This window comes from Plectrocnemia conspersa, unplaced genomic scaffold, assembly GCF_051122295.1.
Source record: "Plectrocnemia conspersa isolate PC_06_02 unplaced genomic scaffold, ASM5112229v1 ptg000007l, whole genome shotgun sequence".
Classification (NCBI taxonomy): Eukaryota; Metazoa; Arthropoda; class Insecta; order Trichoptera; family Polycentropodidae; genus Plectrocnemia; species Plectrocnemia conspersa.
This window is the reverse complement of record NW_028277171.1, coordinates 2009454-2025074: the sequence shown is the minus strand read 5'-3', so window position 1 is coordinate 2025074 and position 15621 is coordinate 2009454. Positions and strand designations below refer to the sequence as shown.

The 15621-nt window shown below is 31.8% G+C and overlaps 2 protein-coding genes across 3 annotated transcripts in view; one reads left to right on the top strand and one right to left on the bottom strand.

Moving 5' to 3' along the window:
* Ziz (dedicator of cytokinesis protein Ziz) overlaps window positions 1–15621 on the bottom strand; it is a 47773-nt gene that overhangs the window by 9428 nt on the left and 22724 nt on the right. The window lies entirely within an intron of this gene.
* Window positions 4236–13687, top strand: LOC148233628 (venom acid phosphatase Acph-1-like). Its single transcript, XM_088188986.1, has 7 exons — window positions 4236–4425; window positions 7860–7970; window positions 10075–10314; window positions 10383–10565; window positions 12500–12620; window positions 12779–12996; window positions 13476–13687. Exons 1-7 carry the CDS (start codon window positions 4255–4257, stop codon window positions 13629–13631), a joined length of 1200 nt encoding a protein of 399 aa, XP_088045112.1. The 5' UTR covers window positions 4236–4254; the 3' UTR covers window positions 13632–13687.

The window sequence follows — 15621 nt, the reverse complement described above, 5'->3', positions numbered from 1 at the left end:
ATAGGGCTATCGCGTATTTCTACATACATACATACATATATATGTACAGGTATAGATATTATATAAGGAAATTGAAAAAATCTTGTATTGTATAACAAATATCAATTGATATGCATAAGCAAAAGGCAAGTGATGCAAATAATTCAATTGATTCTCTTAAAATAGTAAATCAATTGCGCTGTAGTCTGATCGCATCATATTCAATATTATCTTTCTTTTTAATTTTGCGTCCTAATTAAATAAATAGTTGACCCTAGATAGCCATTATCGCAACGATCACTCCAATATACGTAGCAGATTTAACTGCTCACAACATTTATTGTGAAATTATTGTACAAACATAAGCTTTTTCGATTATTGTTATATTAGTAATTTAAGTAGTTCTCCATAGCAATCTAGTGAATAGGAATTAATTTTAGTGACGCAACCGACGAAATGCGATCGCTTCTATAAAATTATCGACCCCAAAGGTTAAACGAATGTGCACACAAAGACTATTTGCAAATGTGCGCGGATTTTGGTTGTAGTGATAACAAAATACTAAAATCTGAGGTCGGAGACGGAAGGTCTGCGAGATAAGCAAAGGTAACCTCGAAATAATTTCTATAACTACGCTACCGTGCTACCGATATAACCCGCTTGCTATTATTATTGTTTAAGTTATAATCTGTATGCGAAAAAGTCAAACAAACCTTAACACACATAAATAAAACTATGTTGAGCAAGCAGTTGTATATACGTGAATTATATTCTGTAAATAATCTTAAGTTTTATTTAATACCTGTATCACCCAGTTTCTTTAAAATTAATTAGATGCACATTATAGTTTGACGTGCTTAAAATTTCGTGCTAATCGCTCATAAGGAGACAATCATAATAACGCTATTTTTAAAATGTTTATAAACTTTAACAGCATTGGATAGCCTTTGAATTTACGCGTGACTATTCTAATTTTATACGAACAATTTATGTATTGTGTAATACTTGCGAATTGAGAGCGCAACATTTTAAATTGTCTTAATTACTCAGCATCCCGATGCAGTACAGTAATAACCTTCTCTATTAAATAAAATTATAAAATATTTGCATATATTTACTCCCTATACGAGCAAATTAAGAAGACGATATTTGAGACAAACTATGCTAAAATGTTATTAAAAAATCTATAAATAGCTGGTCAAATAATTTAATGTTTAAAATAGATGTTAAGTTAGCCGATAATTTCACTAAATATTTTGAGTACAGTAAACCCCCTATAGCGTTCCCCCCTATAACGAAGTGTCCTATAGCGTATGCGGCAGTCCCTTCTATAGCGTTCCCCCATATAGCGTAGTTTTTGTTTCTGTCGGTCTAACGTATTTTGTGACAGGCAACATTCCAGGGATATTCATCACAACACAGTAAAAAAATATTTATTTTTGTATAGCTATGGAAAATATGATGATCAAGCAAATCAATGTACACGTTTTTTAATGCATTATGTATACATTTTTCAGGGGGTTTCAACCATACTAATTTTTTATAATAAAACTATTTAATTATGTAATTCATATCTATTACAAATCTAAAAAAGTATTAGTGAATCATAAAATATATTTAGATATATAATATAAGACACTTTGTATCCAACATTCAAATTTTAGTACATTTAAAATAATATTTAATCTTTTTAAACTTGGCTATTTTTTTATTTCAAAATTTAAATGTAAAACTTATGTAAATATAATAATTTATTCAATACGATTGATCCACAGAGCGACCTGTTGAATTAAAAAAACTATTAGAAAAATGTCATGGACCATTTTATAAAATTCGATAAGAAATGCAATAAAGAAATCAATGTATTAAAAAGGTCTCGATAGAACGTGATATTAGATGACAGTAATAAAATGCATAAGTACACGATTTAAGATGCTTAACTTTTTTAATTTCTACCATTATTGTTTTATTTTTAATATAAATAATAGGTTTTTATTAATATCTTGAAATAAAACATACTGCAGAAAAAGTTTGATAATTTATATTTACTTTTTATTATTTATTCATCGTAAACTTACGCATTTAAAAAATAATAACTCAAAAAACTGTTACGTTTGACTCCCCCGGCACTCGCAAAATCAAGGACATTCTTCGCGCGCGTGTCGCAGTAAGAACATAGTCAGTATATAAGTTTATTTCATTTATGCATAAAAATGGGAAAAAGTTTGATATGCTGATTTCGTTAAATTCACAAAATACAGATGAAAGAACCTAACCCTAAATTTTGTATGGGTGCCTAGTCTCCTATAAAGTAGTATTCATATAACGAAATCATTGTCGACTGTATATATAGATATATTACGAGTGTGTGCGTGTGGAATCGAAGCACATGACTCATGTTTTAAATGCAGCTATTAATTTATTTAGCTAATTATTAAACATTAACAGAATTTAAATAAGGACTTAAATAATATAATTTATTTCTTAATACACATTCTATTCTAGTCCTAGGAATATTATTATATAAATTCACACCTCCGTACAATATTCCCCTGGCCGTACTCGTTTTCTTATACCTAACAATCCTTAATTATCTTTGATTTTGTTTGTGTTATTTGATGTAGGAATACTTTACTGTACGTAAGTAATTTTTTATTTTTGGGAAAAAGTTTGATTTGCTGATTTCGTTAAATTCACAAAATACAGTTGAAAGAACCTAACCTTAAATTTTGTATGGGTGCCTAGTCTCCTATAAAGTAGTATTCCTATAACGAAATCATTGTCGACTGTATATATACATATATTACGAGTGTGTGCGTGTGCGTTTCACCGTGTACGTATAACCGTGAGGACTTTTTAACGTGTGGTATTTTACCGTATCATGCAGGGATTAAAAAATATCCAAACAGCCGATATTTTAAGTGCGAAGTTGGCGAGTATACTTGTACACATAGTGAACGAAAAAGTTTTTCGCTTATATTCAATTTTTTGCATCGTCTTTTAATAATGTTATTAGGAATGGGTAAGTAATTTCCATATTGCGAATCATTTTTGTAGGATGAGGGGAACAAGGTGTTTTACGAAGACAAATGTAAAGCGATAACTTAAATAAGTACATAAGATATTTAATATTTTTAATAATTTCAATTACTGAAAAATATAATTAATTCAAAAAATGGAAGATGATAAGAATACTAGACTAATAAAAATAACAATAGGTAAACATGTAAATAATAACTAGAATATTTAGTAAGGTTACTAGAAAATTTCTAATTGTTTCACTTAAAAAATAAAATAATTAAAAAAAATATTAAGAAACATTTAAACGAAACACAAATATAAAAGAGAAATAATATTAAAAGAAAAGTAAGAAAATAACAGAAAAAAATAATGAAAAAACAATAAGAAATTTTTAGTTCTTAGTGTGAATTTTTCACGAAATATTGCCTATACGGTAAAAAGTCTCCACGGTAAGAATGTCGCACGGTGAGATGTACACGGTAAAAATACAGTGAATTTATTATGAGTTTTTCTGATTGAGAATTATTGCACAATTTCAGAGATTGAATAACCATTTTCCTCAAATAATATATGTGTTAGGATATTACGGTCCATTCACGCGTTTTCGCGTGATAGCGTAACTTCGCGGCAAGTCCGTTCACGCGTTTTAGATGGTTAAAAATAGTGCTACTTAAGCTTGTAAAAATATTGCGTGAACGTAGTAAAGATATAAAATTTTATCAATATATACGTTTATAGTTATTTTGGTAGCGTGAAAAAAATATCACCTTAAGTCATATACATTTAAAATTTCGCGCATAGTGCGTGTAGCAGATTAATAAAACAACTGTTTTATGCGTTAATTCGCCTCGGGATCTTAATTAAACAAACTAGTTTTTAATATAAATTTGTATTTTTTACGGTAATAAACGTAAAAATGCCAAAAGTTGTGTTGTGTTTATTGTTTTGTATATAGTTACATTGATCAAAGTTAAAACTGGCACGGTTACTATTTTTAAAATAATGTTATAAAAAGGCCGGTCGTTTTAGTGTTAAGCGCATGACTTATAGAAGACAATCTATTACACATTATTCTAGCAATAACAAACATATAAATCCATAAAAAAAATTAAAAATGTTTCGATGCGCCCCCTTCGAGCATCACTCACCCCTCAGGGTGCGACCCTGCGCCCACTACGGCGACGCGTAATCAGTCAGAGCGTCGCGTATAAAGATGCGACGTCGGAGCGTTCGACAGTGAGTTGTCGCCGGACGATGGTGGGCGTCGGAATGGGGGCGCTGCTGGCGCTCGCAGCCCTATTCGACATCGCCGGAGGCGAAGCCCTAAGCACGATCAACGCCATCGCTTACAGCAAGAAGGCGTCCACGCCGGATCAAAGGACTATCGTCGAAGGGGAACCGACGGAGCTCATACTCATAAACGCGGTGAGAGTTGTGATCAGTTGAAAAGATGAAATCATGCGATTTTGGCATAGTAGAAAATATTTTAATAAAAAGGGTTTTCGCCAAGAATCGGTTAAATTTAAAATAAAAACTATTTAATAATCATATAATATACAAGTCGCAATAACATTGCAATTATTTGATATTGATAAATATTCTGATGGTATATTATCTTAAATTTAATCAAAACTTTATATATAAACGAATCAAATTAATTCATTAAAATTTTGATTATTCGATATTTCTTGTTAATCGAAAATTATATATTTGTAACTAATAAGAAAAAATGACAATCAGCTTATTTTATATTTTTATTTTCAGTTTTTTCAATACTCAAAAAAAAAAATTTGTATTGATATAAATGTGTATAATATTCAGTAACACCCGTTTAAAAAAAATAGTTGCACTCTAAGACCATGGAAAAAATATAATTCACTCCACCACTGGATATCTCAATATTTTTTATCTCGACTACAAATGTCGTTACTGTTAGGAATATCATTTTTTATTACAAATTTTACCGTCATAACTTGACAAGTTTCCCCAATGCTTCAATTATAAAACGGACGGTGTAAGAATTGCATCATTCGTTTGTCAGTAACGATATGGCGATTCGCAATACTACTTGATTTTTAAATTGTATGTTAATATATTTAATAAGCCGCTTAACATATTTAAATTGAAATGTTTTATTCATCATTATAGACATCAGTGTCAATCTGAAGATAAAAAATCTTGAAGTAAATTGTTAATTTTATATGAGCAGAAGATAATGATGAATCTGATTTTATAATATTATTCTGATAATAACAATAGAGCAGAAAAATATAATGAATCTAATTTTTCAATATTTGATAATCAGGGGAAAATAAAAATAATCTACTAATATTTAGCTATTTATTTAATTAAAAAAAAGTTAATTTTTCAGTTTTTTTTTCAAATTACAACTGTTTTCAATTTGCTGTCTTTATGAAACACTTTGACTTCTGCATGAGATATAATTTATTAAACAAATTTTCATCTTCGACAGAATCTGAATTACAAACACGTTTGACTAATAATATAGTCGGTGACTAATACAGGGACGTAATTTCAGGGGGAAGGGGCAAAAATCGACCAGTCAGTAATTGTCTTTTTAATATTTAAAATTATTTAATATTCACAGTATGTAATTAAATGCATGAATTTTTCTGGCCAAATTCGAGGGGTTCCTATTTAGAATCCACGTCAAAAGCAATAAAATCGTGCCGTCGCGGTGGAGGCACTCAATTATGTAGCATTTATATTCAGACTTTTTATAACAATATTACGACTAATAATAAATGAGAATTAAATTAAGTGCATCTAAACCAAATTTTGCCCACTAGAAGAGATTGCAAAAAAAATTATCCTTAATCAGAAGTCAAAAATCCACGTCAAAAGCAATAAAATCGTGCTATCGCCGTCGCAGTGGAAACGTTTAGTTATCTAGCGTTCATATTAAAACTTTTTATAACAATATTAAGACTTAAAATTAGTGAGAATCAAATGAAGCAGATCTAAACCGAATTTTGCCCAATAGAAGAGCGCAAAAAACAATTATCCCTTCTCAAAAGCCAAAAATCCACGTCAAAAGCAATAAAATCGTGTCAGCGCCGACACGATTTTATTACTTTTGACGTGAATTTTTGACTTCTGAGAAGTGATAATTGTTTTTGCGCCCTCCTATTGATAAAAATCCGGTTAAAATATACTTTGACCATAGTAATATCGGTAAGGGTATCTATCATATTTTAAAAACATAGTGTAATATCAAAGTGCAGACGAACTATGGAGCAATATGCGAGACGCGACGCTTGCCTGTATTTCTTCTTCAGCTTATTTTCCTCTAAGAGCTGAGTTGGTTTAGTTTATACTTTGGACTTTAGAACTCTTATTGGATCAAGTTAGGTTTGGTTAATTCGTATAGGTTAGCTTTGGGTTTGAATAGCAAAAGTATGTTTCGCAACTGGCAAATTGAGTTGCATAGACATTTTAAAACAGCATATAATTTTACTATCGAGTTAAATTATATTTTTGGTAGTAGAAATATATATATCTACTGATGTATTTGCACTTCATTAGTGAAATAATCTACCGATAAAAATGCATTCCGATATAATTTCACTGAAATTAAAAAAAAAATTCAGTATATTTCCAGTTGGGGAGGGGGTGCAAAAGTAGGCCAGTCAGTGGTTGTTTTTTTAATATTGCAATTTTATTAAAATTCATAGTATTTCATTAAATGAGATGCATTTTCTGGGAGGAAGGGGGAGGGCAAATGCCTCCACCTGCCCGAATGACGTCCCTGAGCTAATACCCGCAAATCTGGGAGATTTAATTAGTGATTATTATATAATTATAATTCCGATCGATCATCACAGATGAGGTTTTCCTGGATTTTCCTTATCTCACGGATGAATATCGTAATGATTAATTCAAATCGAGTTAGGTCGTACATATATGTTTTTTTAATATTGAGCTATTTCAGCTAATTGAGAGTATCATACATTGATGGTTTAAAGTGTAAATTTTTTAATTTCATATTTGACAACTTTACAAGAGAAACAAAAAACTGAATACACAACTTGACAATAGGAAAATAAAACAATATCTCAATTTTCTTGATATGAAATTTTGGTGTTTAATTGGAAATTTTGGAGACTTTTTGGCGTGTGTATTTTAAGCAATTTTTAAGCATTTTCAACCTAAAGCGGATTTAGAAAATTTACACTTCAAGCCATCGATATGTATAAAATAAAAAAATATAAGAAATAGAAATATTTATTTCATAATCTTTTTCCTTTTTGTGAAATATTTTAAATAATTTCTCAAAACAATTATTATGTTTCTTAATTTTATTACACATATATTTATTGTGATAATTAATTTACATTATAATTTATTGATGTAATTTTATTACAACACTTCCATTATTTTCCGATTACATTAATATAATGATGTATATAATTTTAATAAAAATAAAAATAAATTTTTATTATCAAAAAAACTATCCCAGAGAATTTACAAGAAAAACGTTTAGTGAGAAATTTTTCTAAAAACTTATTTTTTTGATTGTCTTTTTTATTGAACCATGGTCTTGGACTTCAGTATATTCACAGATATTACAAAGAAAATGATTTAGTTAGATTTAATTTGTCAAAATACATCAAAGGTGTCAGATGATGAAAATGCGCAGTAAATTCCGATTTGTTGTGGCGGAAAGCGGCGATTTGTGCGATGTGCGATTTTCGTAGGTGCCATTAGTCGCTTCGCGTTCGGGAGCGCCCCGTGTCGTTATAATTGAAAAATTGCGAACGCGAAATATAGATAGATAGTATACGTAGGAACTGAATAATGACGTGTATGTTAATGGACGCTTTGGCATTGTACGACAGCTCTTCCGCCACGGGGACAGGACGCCGGACAGAGAAGAGATGGAGCTCTATCCAGAAGACCCTAACCACGACAACGACTTTGAACCCTACGGACTCAAGGCGCTCACCAACGTAACTACAAAATAAACGCAAGGTCGACGAGTAGTGAAAAACATTAAATACTTATAACTAATATTGAACATTATTAAATATCTATACAATTCGAGTCTTACTCTATTATTATCTCAAGACTAGTCACAGATTATTATTTTCAACTTGAGAGATAATTATTTTCTTCTAGATTAACATATATTTTAGTACTATCTTTAACATTTTAAATCTTTATTCTATCACATGCTTTTAAATACATGTCTCGTGTCTGAATGTTCGATGAAAGGGATGCATCTACAAGACAGCATTGGTTTAATATTTGAACAGTTTGAACTTGAACATACATAGGTATTCAGATTGGTCATTGGAACTATTATTGTTATTCGTATAACTACTATAAAGATAATTTACAATCTGTCTTGTTTCCTTATATTAGACACCTCGCAATGGGAAATAAGAGATGATTTTCCCTTAAGCTATTTCCGAAACAACTAGTCCATTATTATTTCTTGTCGGGTGATAAATAAAAAAAAAGATTAATCCATTCAGCAAAGGCCGCAAAAAATTAGATAGATTTCTGTATTTAAATGTACATGAAAAAAAGTTTTTAATTACAATTTTTATATTATTTTATTATAAATCATATATTTTTGTTTAGAATCTTTTAAACAGGTTACGATTTTTTAATTTTTTAACAATTTTTTTAATAGCCGCCATTATGAAACAAACTAACAAATTTAGCTGAGATATCAACAAAAATATTTTTAGAACAAGTTTATTAAAAATACGGCAGTAATCATGTCCTGAATTTTTGTTATATCCCACGCAATTTAATATTTATTTTAACGCCAGTGACACACGTGAGTCACTTGTTGATTATTTTTATTACATATAAATTAATTATTTTTTAATTAACTAGCAGTATTATCAGTAAACCAAGTTTTCATATATATTTTTTGAAAGAGATACTGACGCGTGAAGAGAAATAACAGGTGACACACGAATAAGTCGCTGGCGTTTAAAGGGTTAACAAAGTTACGATTTTTTAGCTCTTTGAATCAAGATGGAAAATTTATCCGAGATTTTTACGAGGTCTATTCTTTGAAGAAATTTTGTTGATATGATACAAATTATTCAACACGGTTAACCTATCCTTAACCCTTTAAACGCCAGCTACTAATTAGTTAGTCACTTGCTATTTTTCTTCACGCGTCAGTATCTTAAATATAAAATACTTGGTTTATAGATAAATAAAGGCAGCACAATAATCTTTACTAATTAAAAAAAATATGTAAATAATCAATTAATTTGTTTAAAAAAAATAATAAACAAGTGACTCACCGGTGAGTCGCTGGTGTTTTTAGATTAAGCCAGGATTTTTCACGAAGTCTATTTGAAGTAAAAAATTCATATAGCCGTTTTTTAATTCGCGTCATGAGTCATTTTGCAATAGGAAGTTGCTAGGAAACATTAAACAAATCACAAATACGAAAGGCAGACTCAAACACGCAACGCAATGTATCAATCGATTATCGAATTTAAAGTTGAATGTCACGAAACGCATTGACTTTAGCAGTTCGCCCTTAATATTCTCACAAAAAATGGAAATCGTTCGAAAAAACGGAAAACCTTCAATTTGTCCACGAAAAACTTTCATACAAAATATTTTCATTGTAACGAAGACTGATCTCAGTATAACGAAATATTTTGATCCAAATTTAAGAATGACGTTACAACTCGAATTCAGTTTGTCCAGACTTGGCGTGTGCCGGATGTGTTCATAAGCGACACTTAAGGTGTTTCGCCGATCCTCAAACTTTTTTTAACAAATTTTATTGTTTATTACAGTATCCTTAAAAATGGACAAAAAATGATCTGTCAAACTTTTAAGAGGTTATTTTGATGCTATAATAATATGGTAATAAAAATATATCATCTTCCTTATATTCAATATAACGAAATTTTTACTTCGGTTCCGTGAGCTTCGCTATACTGAGATTTCAGATATATTTGCTGTAGAATGTATAGATATTTTTTTTGGTATTACAACACTACTCGTCAAATGTTTTTGAAAGCATTCAACTCAAAGTTAATTCCTTACCATCGACATTCCATTATCTTTCAGGGGGGTAAAGCGCGCGAGTATAAAATAGGTACTTTTCTAAGGAACTACTATAGCGATTACTTAAACGAAATTTATCGCCCGGAAGACATTTACGTCAGAACTACGGACTACGACAGGACCAAGATGAGTGCCTTAGCTTGCCTGGCCGGTCTCTATCCTCCTCAGAAAGACCAAATTTGGAACAAAGAGTTGATGTGGCAGCCCATTCCGTACCACACCATGCCGTTCGAAGAAGATGACGTAAACGTTTTTTAACTGTCGTCAAAATTAAATATGCATAATAAATTATTAAAACTGGTGTATTTCAGCTCATGTACTATTATACCTGCCCGCGGTTTAACGAAGCCAGGACGGAGTTGCTGGACAGTTTGGAGTTTCGCGAAAAACTAGACAAATACAAGGACGTGTTTGAGGAGATCAGTAAGTATGTTGGGAAGAATCTGACTACACCGGAAGAAATCTTCTATCTGGACAATCTGTTCCAGGCCGAAGTAAGTATTACGATATTATTCAACACATACATTATCTTATGTCACATTGTGTCATTGCTATGTTTTTTTTTTGAAAAACACCATACGGAAACTAATAATTATTTATAGTTTTTCCATGACGCATCTAGTAAATGGATCGCACAAAATAGTACACGCATTTATAACTTTTGTATTTGAAAAAAATGAGAATTTTAGGATATGAATTATAATATGGATATGAATACGTTTGATGTTTGTGCTGATAAAAGTTGTGCGATCGCTATTAAAATTTGTTGATATAGTAACAATAACATAATAATAATAATCCTGGATGGTATTCTCGCACAGGTGTTGATCGATCGCCAGGGTCACATAAACAAAGTGAGGTAGCGTACCCAAGTACTGATATCTAGCCACGTTAGCTAATTAAATAGATTCATAAAAAAATCATATATACCTTATAATTTCGTCTGGTTAAAACTTAAATTTTTAAATAAATATAAATACGTTAAATATAAATATATTAACACTATACGCGAGTAAACTGGTTCAAAGAATTATTAAAAATAAATCTGAACGTAATCTTGCACATGCGTTTTATCACCGATTGTCCATGTTGTGTCATCGGTCTATATCTTGGCGTATGTTGGTTTTTAGGTGATCCAACATTTCGGGTTTGCCGGCGTAGACACGATAGCGTAGCCCCACAAAAAATATCCAACGAAGTTAAATCGCATGATCTTTGATTAATACTCAATCCTGGGTTCGAATTCACGTTTAGTTACATAGCATTTATATTAAGACTTTTATAACAATATTACTACTTAAAATTAGTGATAATCGAATGAAGCAACCGAATTTTGCCAAAAAAAACAATCATCAACTCGTTACCGAGCGTTCCCACTGCGACGACGCCGACACGATTTTATTGCGTTTGACGTAAATTTTTGACTTCTGAGAAGTGATAATTGTTTTTGCGCCTTCCTATTGACCAAAATTTGGATTAAATATACTTTAACCAATACTCTTATATCAGAAATTTGTAGTAATATCGGTAAGAATAGTTATTATAATTTAAAGCATAGTGTAATATCGAAGCGCATACGAACTATGGGGCAATATGTGAGATGCAGCGTCTGTCTGTACTTATTTTACCCTGAGAGTTGAGTTGGCTTAGTTTGTATTTTTGACTTGACCTAATGAAAGTTCCAAAACTATGATTGATTTTAGGTTAGGTTTGGGTTTGAACAGCAAATAAACGTCTCGCAACTGTCAAATTGAGTTTCAGACATTTTAGAGCAGCATTTATATTAGCTTAGTAAAATTATATTTCTACTAGTGAAAATATAATTTCATATTCCCTGTAACATATATATCAGCAGCTCATATAATTCTGTTTTTGGGGTTGGAAACGTGAATTGATTGGCGTCGCGGTCCACTCCTCATTTTTAGTAACAATTCGATTAAAAAAAATAATAACTGTGCGAGATTTTCCTCAGACAATTTATGAGATATCAATATTCTGCATTTTATATCTTTCCTCGTTTTTTAAATATCTGAACTGATGAAGACGACACGTTGAGCTTGTGTGCTAGTTTCTATATCGTTAATCTCGGACCTGCTTTGATGGCAGCGCTAATATCCTCAATAACAACCCGCCTTTCGGTAGATATTCAATGGCAGTTTCTGGAATGAAATTTTTAGAACCACATTTGACACTATTTATGCCTGCATTACAATATTTTTAACTGCTATTGTCGCATTATATATAGTTGAAACGCATAAAGCATAATATAGCTTACATCATACATTGATTAGCAGCTCTTGATGTATTATTTCGTTAATTTCAAACATTACAATGACGCTGTGATTTATATATTTATAGACTTATTCGAATTCAATTGGCTATTATATAAACGGATATAGTATGTAGCTAACCCTGAGCCCTATTTCAGCAAAACTATGATATCCCGCCGCCGAAATGGGCCGTGGACTTAATGGACAAGATCAAGGATATCACGGTCCTGGAGTACGAGCTGGAGTTTGCCACTGACGAGTTGAAAAAGGTCGCCGGAGGTGAGTTCGGACCGTTTTAGATTCAGTTTCGCAATGTGTCACAAAAGCTAGTCGGGGTCACCGACGACCGCCTAACTAGCGAATCGGGTTCACGGGCATTGTGTCAAGTCACAATCGACGCAGGGTTAACAACCGCAAAACTTATAATTCATCCGCAGGCACTCTCCTCAAGAAGATGATCTCTGACTCGTACGCCAAGATCAAGAAGACGCTGGATCCGCCGGACAGGAAGTTGTTTTTATATTCCGCTCACGAGAACAACGTTGCGGCTATATTGGCTTGCAGCGGGGTGTTCAAACCACACCAACCCCCATACGGCGCTACCTTCATTCTGGAACTCAGGCAGAAACTACTGTCTAAAACTTATGGATTCAGAGTATGTATCTTGGACTTCTATACTCTTTAATAATTAAGATGATAATATATAAAACGTCATTCCCATTCATAGTGCAAATTTGCAACTAACAACTTAGCGACAATCTTTGGATCTCAATTTTTTTATTATAAGAAATTTTATGCTATGCGGTCAAATTTGTGCCACCCAAATGTACTGCTCTGCCAATATACTTAATATTTTTATTGAATAAAATAGTACTTTTTTTTTTAAATATATGGCCTGGTGATTTAAATGAATATGCCATCTTTTCCACAAGAAAATGATTTCCCTGCCGATCCATCGTTTGCTTTATATTTTTTTTCACCGACACTCGTCTTATAATAAATAGTTAAAAAGTCATTAAAACCTAATATGTTTTCATATAGTAGATAAGAGCATAAGTAGATAACATTAGTCCATTAGCTATAATTAGGTACTACATTCTAAATACAATATTCGTTTTACGTCTTATTTTCCAGATATTATACTTAACAGACGTAGACAAACCGCCCGAGCTGATGGTGATCCCGGGCTGCGGAACATTTTGCCCTTTCGAGAAATTCGTCCAGCTCACTGGCAACACCATTACATCCTCGCTGAAGAAAGACTGTGCGTCCAGACAAAATCCTAACTAATTAAGCCCTCAATTGTGATATAAAGTATGAATAATAAATTCTTAGAAGTCTCAAAACTCGTTTTTTTTGTACTGCTCTTCAATTTGCTCCAATTGGTTCGCAACCCGAGAAAGTTAATTAGCCATAATTAACAGTGTCTGTTTTTTGTCGCTAGTCAAAGTGGTCAATTGGACTGATTTGCTATTATTTTTTCTTGTTTTGGTTCTTCGGAAGGGCCGGATTCATCAAGTGGCAGAAGTGGACCCCTATGCCAATTAAACAACGATTAGAACGAAGGGAAAATTCTTTGAAATGATAAGCGCGATAATGTATCTGCTTGATCTTAAGAGAATTGGTCATTATGTTTTATGTTAATATATATTTTGTATAATAAATATACACGTATTAGCTTAAACCAAATTAAGAAACGAAGATCCTATTTTTCCCTGAAAATTAATTATAATAGCTACAAGACTCATTTTCTCTTTTAAATAAACACACTCGCATTATCCGCAAATGGTTAGAACCAGCAAGTAAAAAACATGTTAACTACATTTTATGGAAGTCAAATATATAATTTATAAGTAAAGAGACACAAACAGACGCGAACGAACAAAAAATTCAGAGGTGACCTTTTTAATTTTTTTGCGACCGTAGAATTTCATCTGTTTAAGGCATAAATATTTAAATAAATTAAATATAAATATATTAACACTATACATGCCGCCGGATACACGGATAAACTTTGCAGAGGACAGGAAGTTATTTGAAGAATTATCTGAATATTTTTTTTATTAAAAATCATAAATGAGTTGTGCGATAGACTAATAATGTTGCACAGGGTTTTTTTCACTGAACAGGCCGATGAAACACATGTTGTGTCATCGGCCTCATCAACTTTATTTTCCGAATTTAAAAAAAACCTACAAAAATTCAAGGATATTTTTTATTAATCAAACATTTGATAGGTCACATAAAATTATATTCTCATATTTTTGGCCCATATCACTGATTGAGTTTGACGGTCTGCTTTAGAGAATGTGAAAATTCTCTTATTAGTGATTTTAGAGATTGTGCTGATATGCTTCCGTAGAGTATTTTTAATCCACATATTCAGCAATGGAAACAATTCGACCTCACGATACAGCTGATCGTCCATTTTAGCAATAAACGAAATAAATATTTTAGATATGAAGTACGGTATTTAGAAGCTTAAATAGCGCAGTACCCGGGTATGCCAGATTTATCCCGCGTCCCGCATAAGCATTTAAATATAAGAAATGAACAGATTTTGACAGTAAAATAATAAAATAATGCGACCACTGACAATTTTGCACATATTAACTCATATAAGCAAGAATAACATAGCATCTATATTGAGACATTTAATAATTGTTTAATTTCAATACAAATTTAATTGTATTATTTCAATAAATATATAATAAATAAAATAAAAAATTATAAAATATCAAAATTAAATGATACGAACTGGACCAGCTCCTCGTAGTTAACAATAAACAGGTCAATGTGTAATGTGAGCGTATTAAGGAGCTGGATGACTACAGCCATAGGCGAGTCGGCAAGTGCGGACGTCCTAGCTCCAACGGTCATTAAAAGAGGACGCGATCGTGATTCTCGAAGACGTTCTGGATCCCAAAACTGGAATTCCTCGAGAATAGCTGGATTGTTGACAGCACCCTTCAGTAATTTTAAGAAATGCTTAGCGACATACAACTTTCTGCGAGAACCCAGCGAATCGTATCCCTACGCTCCTAAAAGAAAGGCGCTGGGATATAAGAACGGATAATAAGCAAATGTTGTAACGGTATCTTAAAAACATTTTTTGAAACTTTTCCACTAAAAGGGAATATTTGTTTATTCGGGGATTCCAAATTATAGATCCCGATTCAAGAATGCTACGAATTAATGTGTCATAGAGCATAGTTTCTTAACCTTTTTACATCCACGGACCACCAAAAAAATCAAAAAATGTTTTGCGGACCATCAACAT

Bases quoted from the DNA above. Each gene is read 5' to 3' on its own strand.
- LOC148233628 (XM_088188986.1), top strand. From the start codon at position 4,255: ATGGTGGGCGTCGGAATGGGGGCGCTGCTGGCGCTCGCAGCCCTATTC. The intron at 7,971-10,074 runs GTAACTACAAAA...ATTATCTTTCAG, and splicing joins GACTCAAGGCGCTCACCAAC to GGGGGTAAAGCGCGCGAGTA. The intron at 10,315-10,382 runs GTAAACGTTTTT...GGTGTATTTCAG, and splicing joins TGCCGTTCGAAGAAGATGAC to CTCATGTACTATTATACCTG.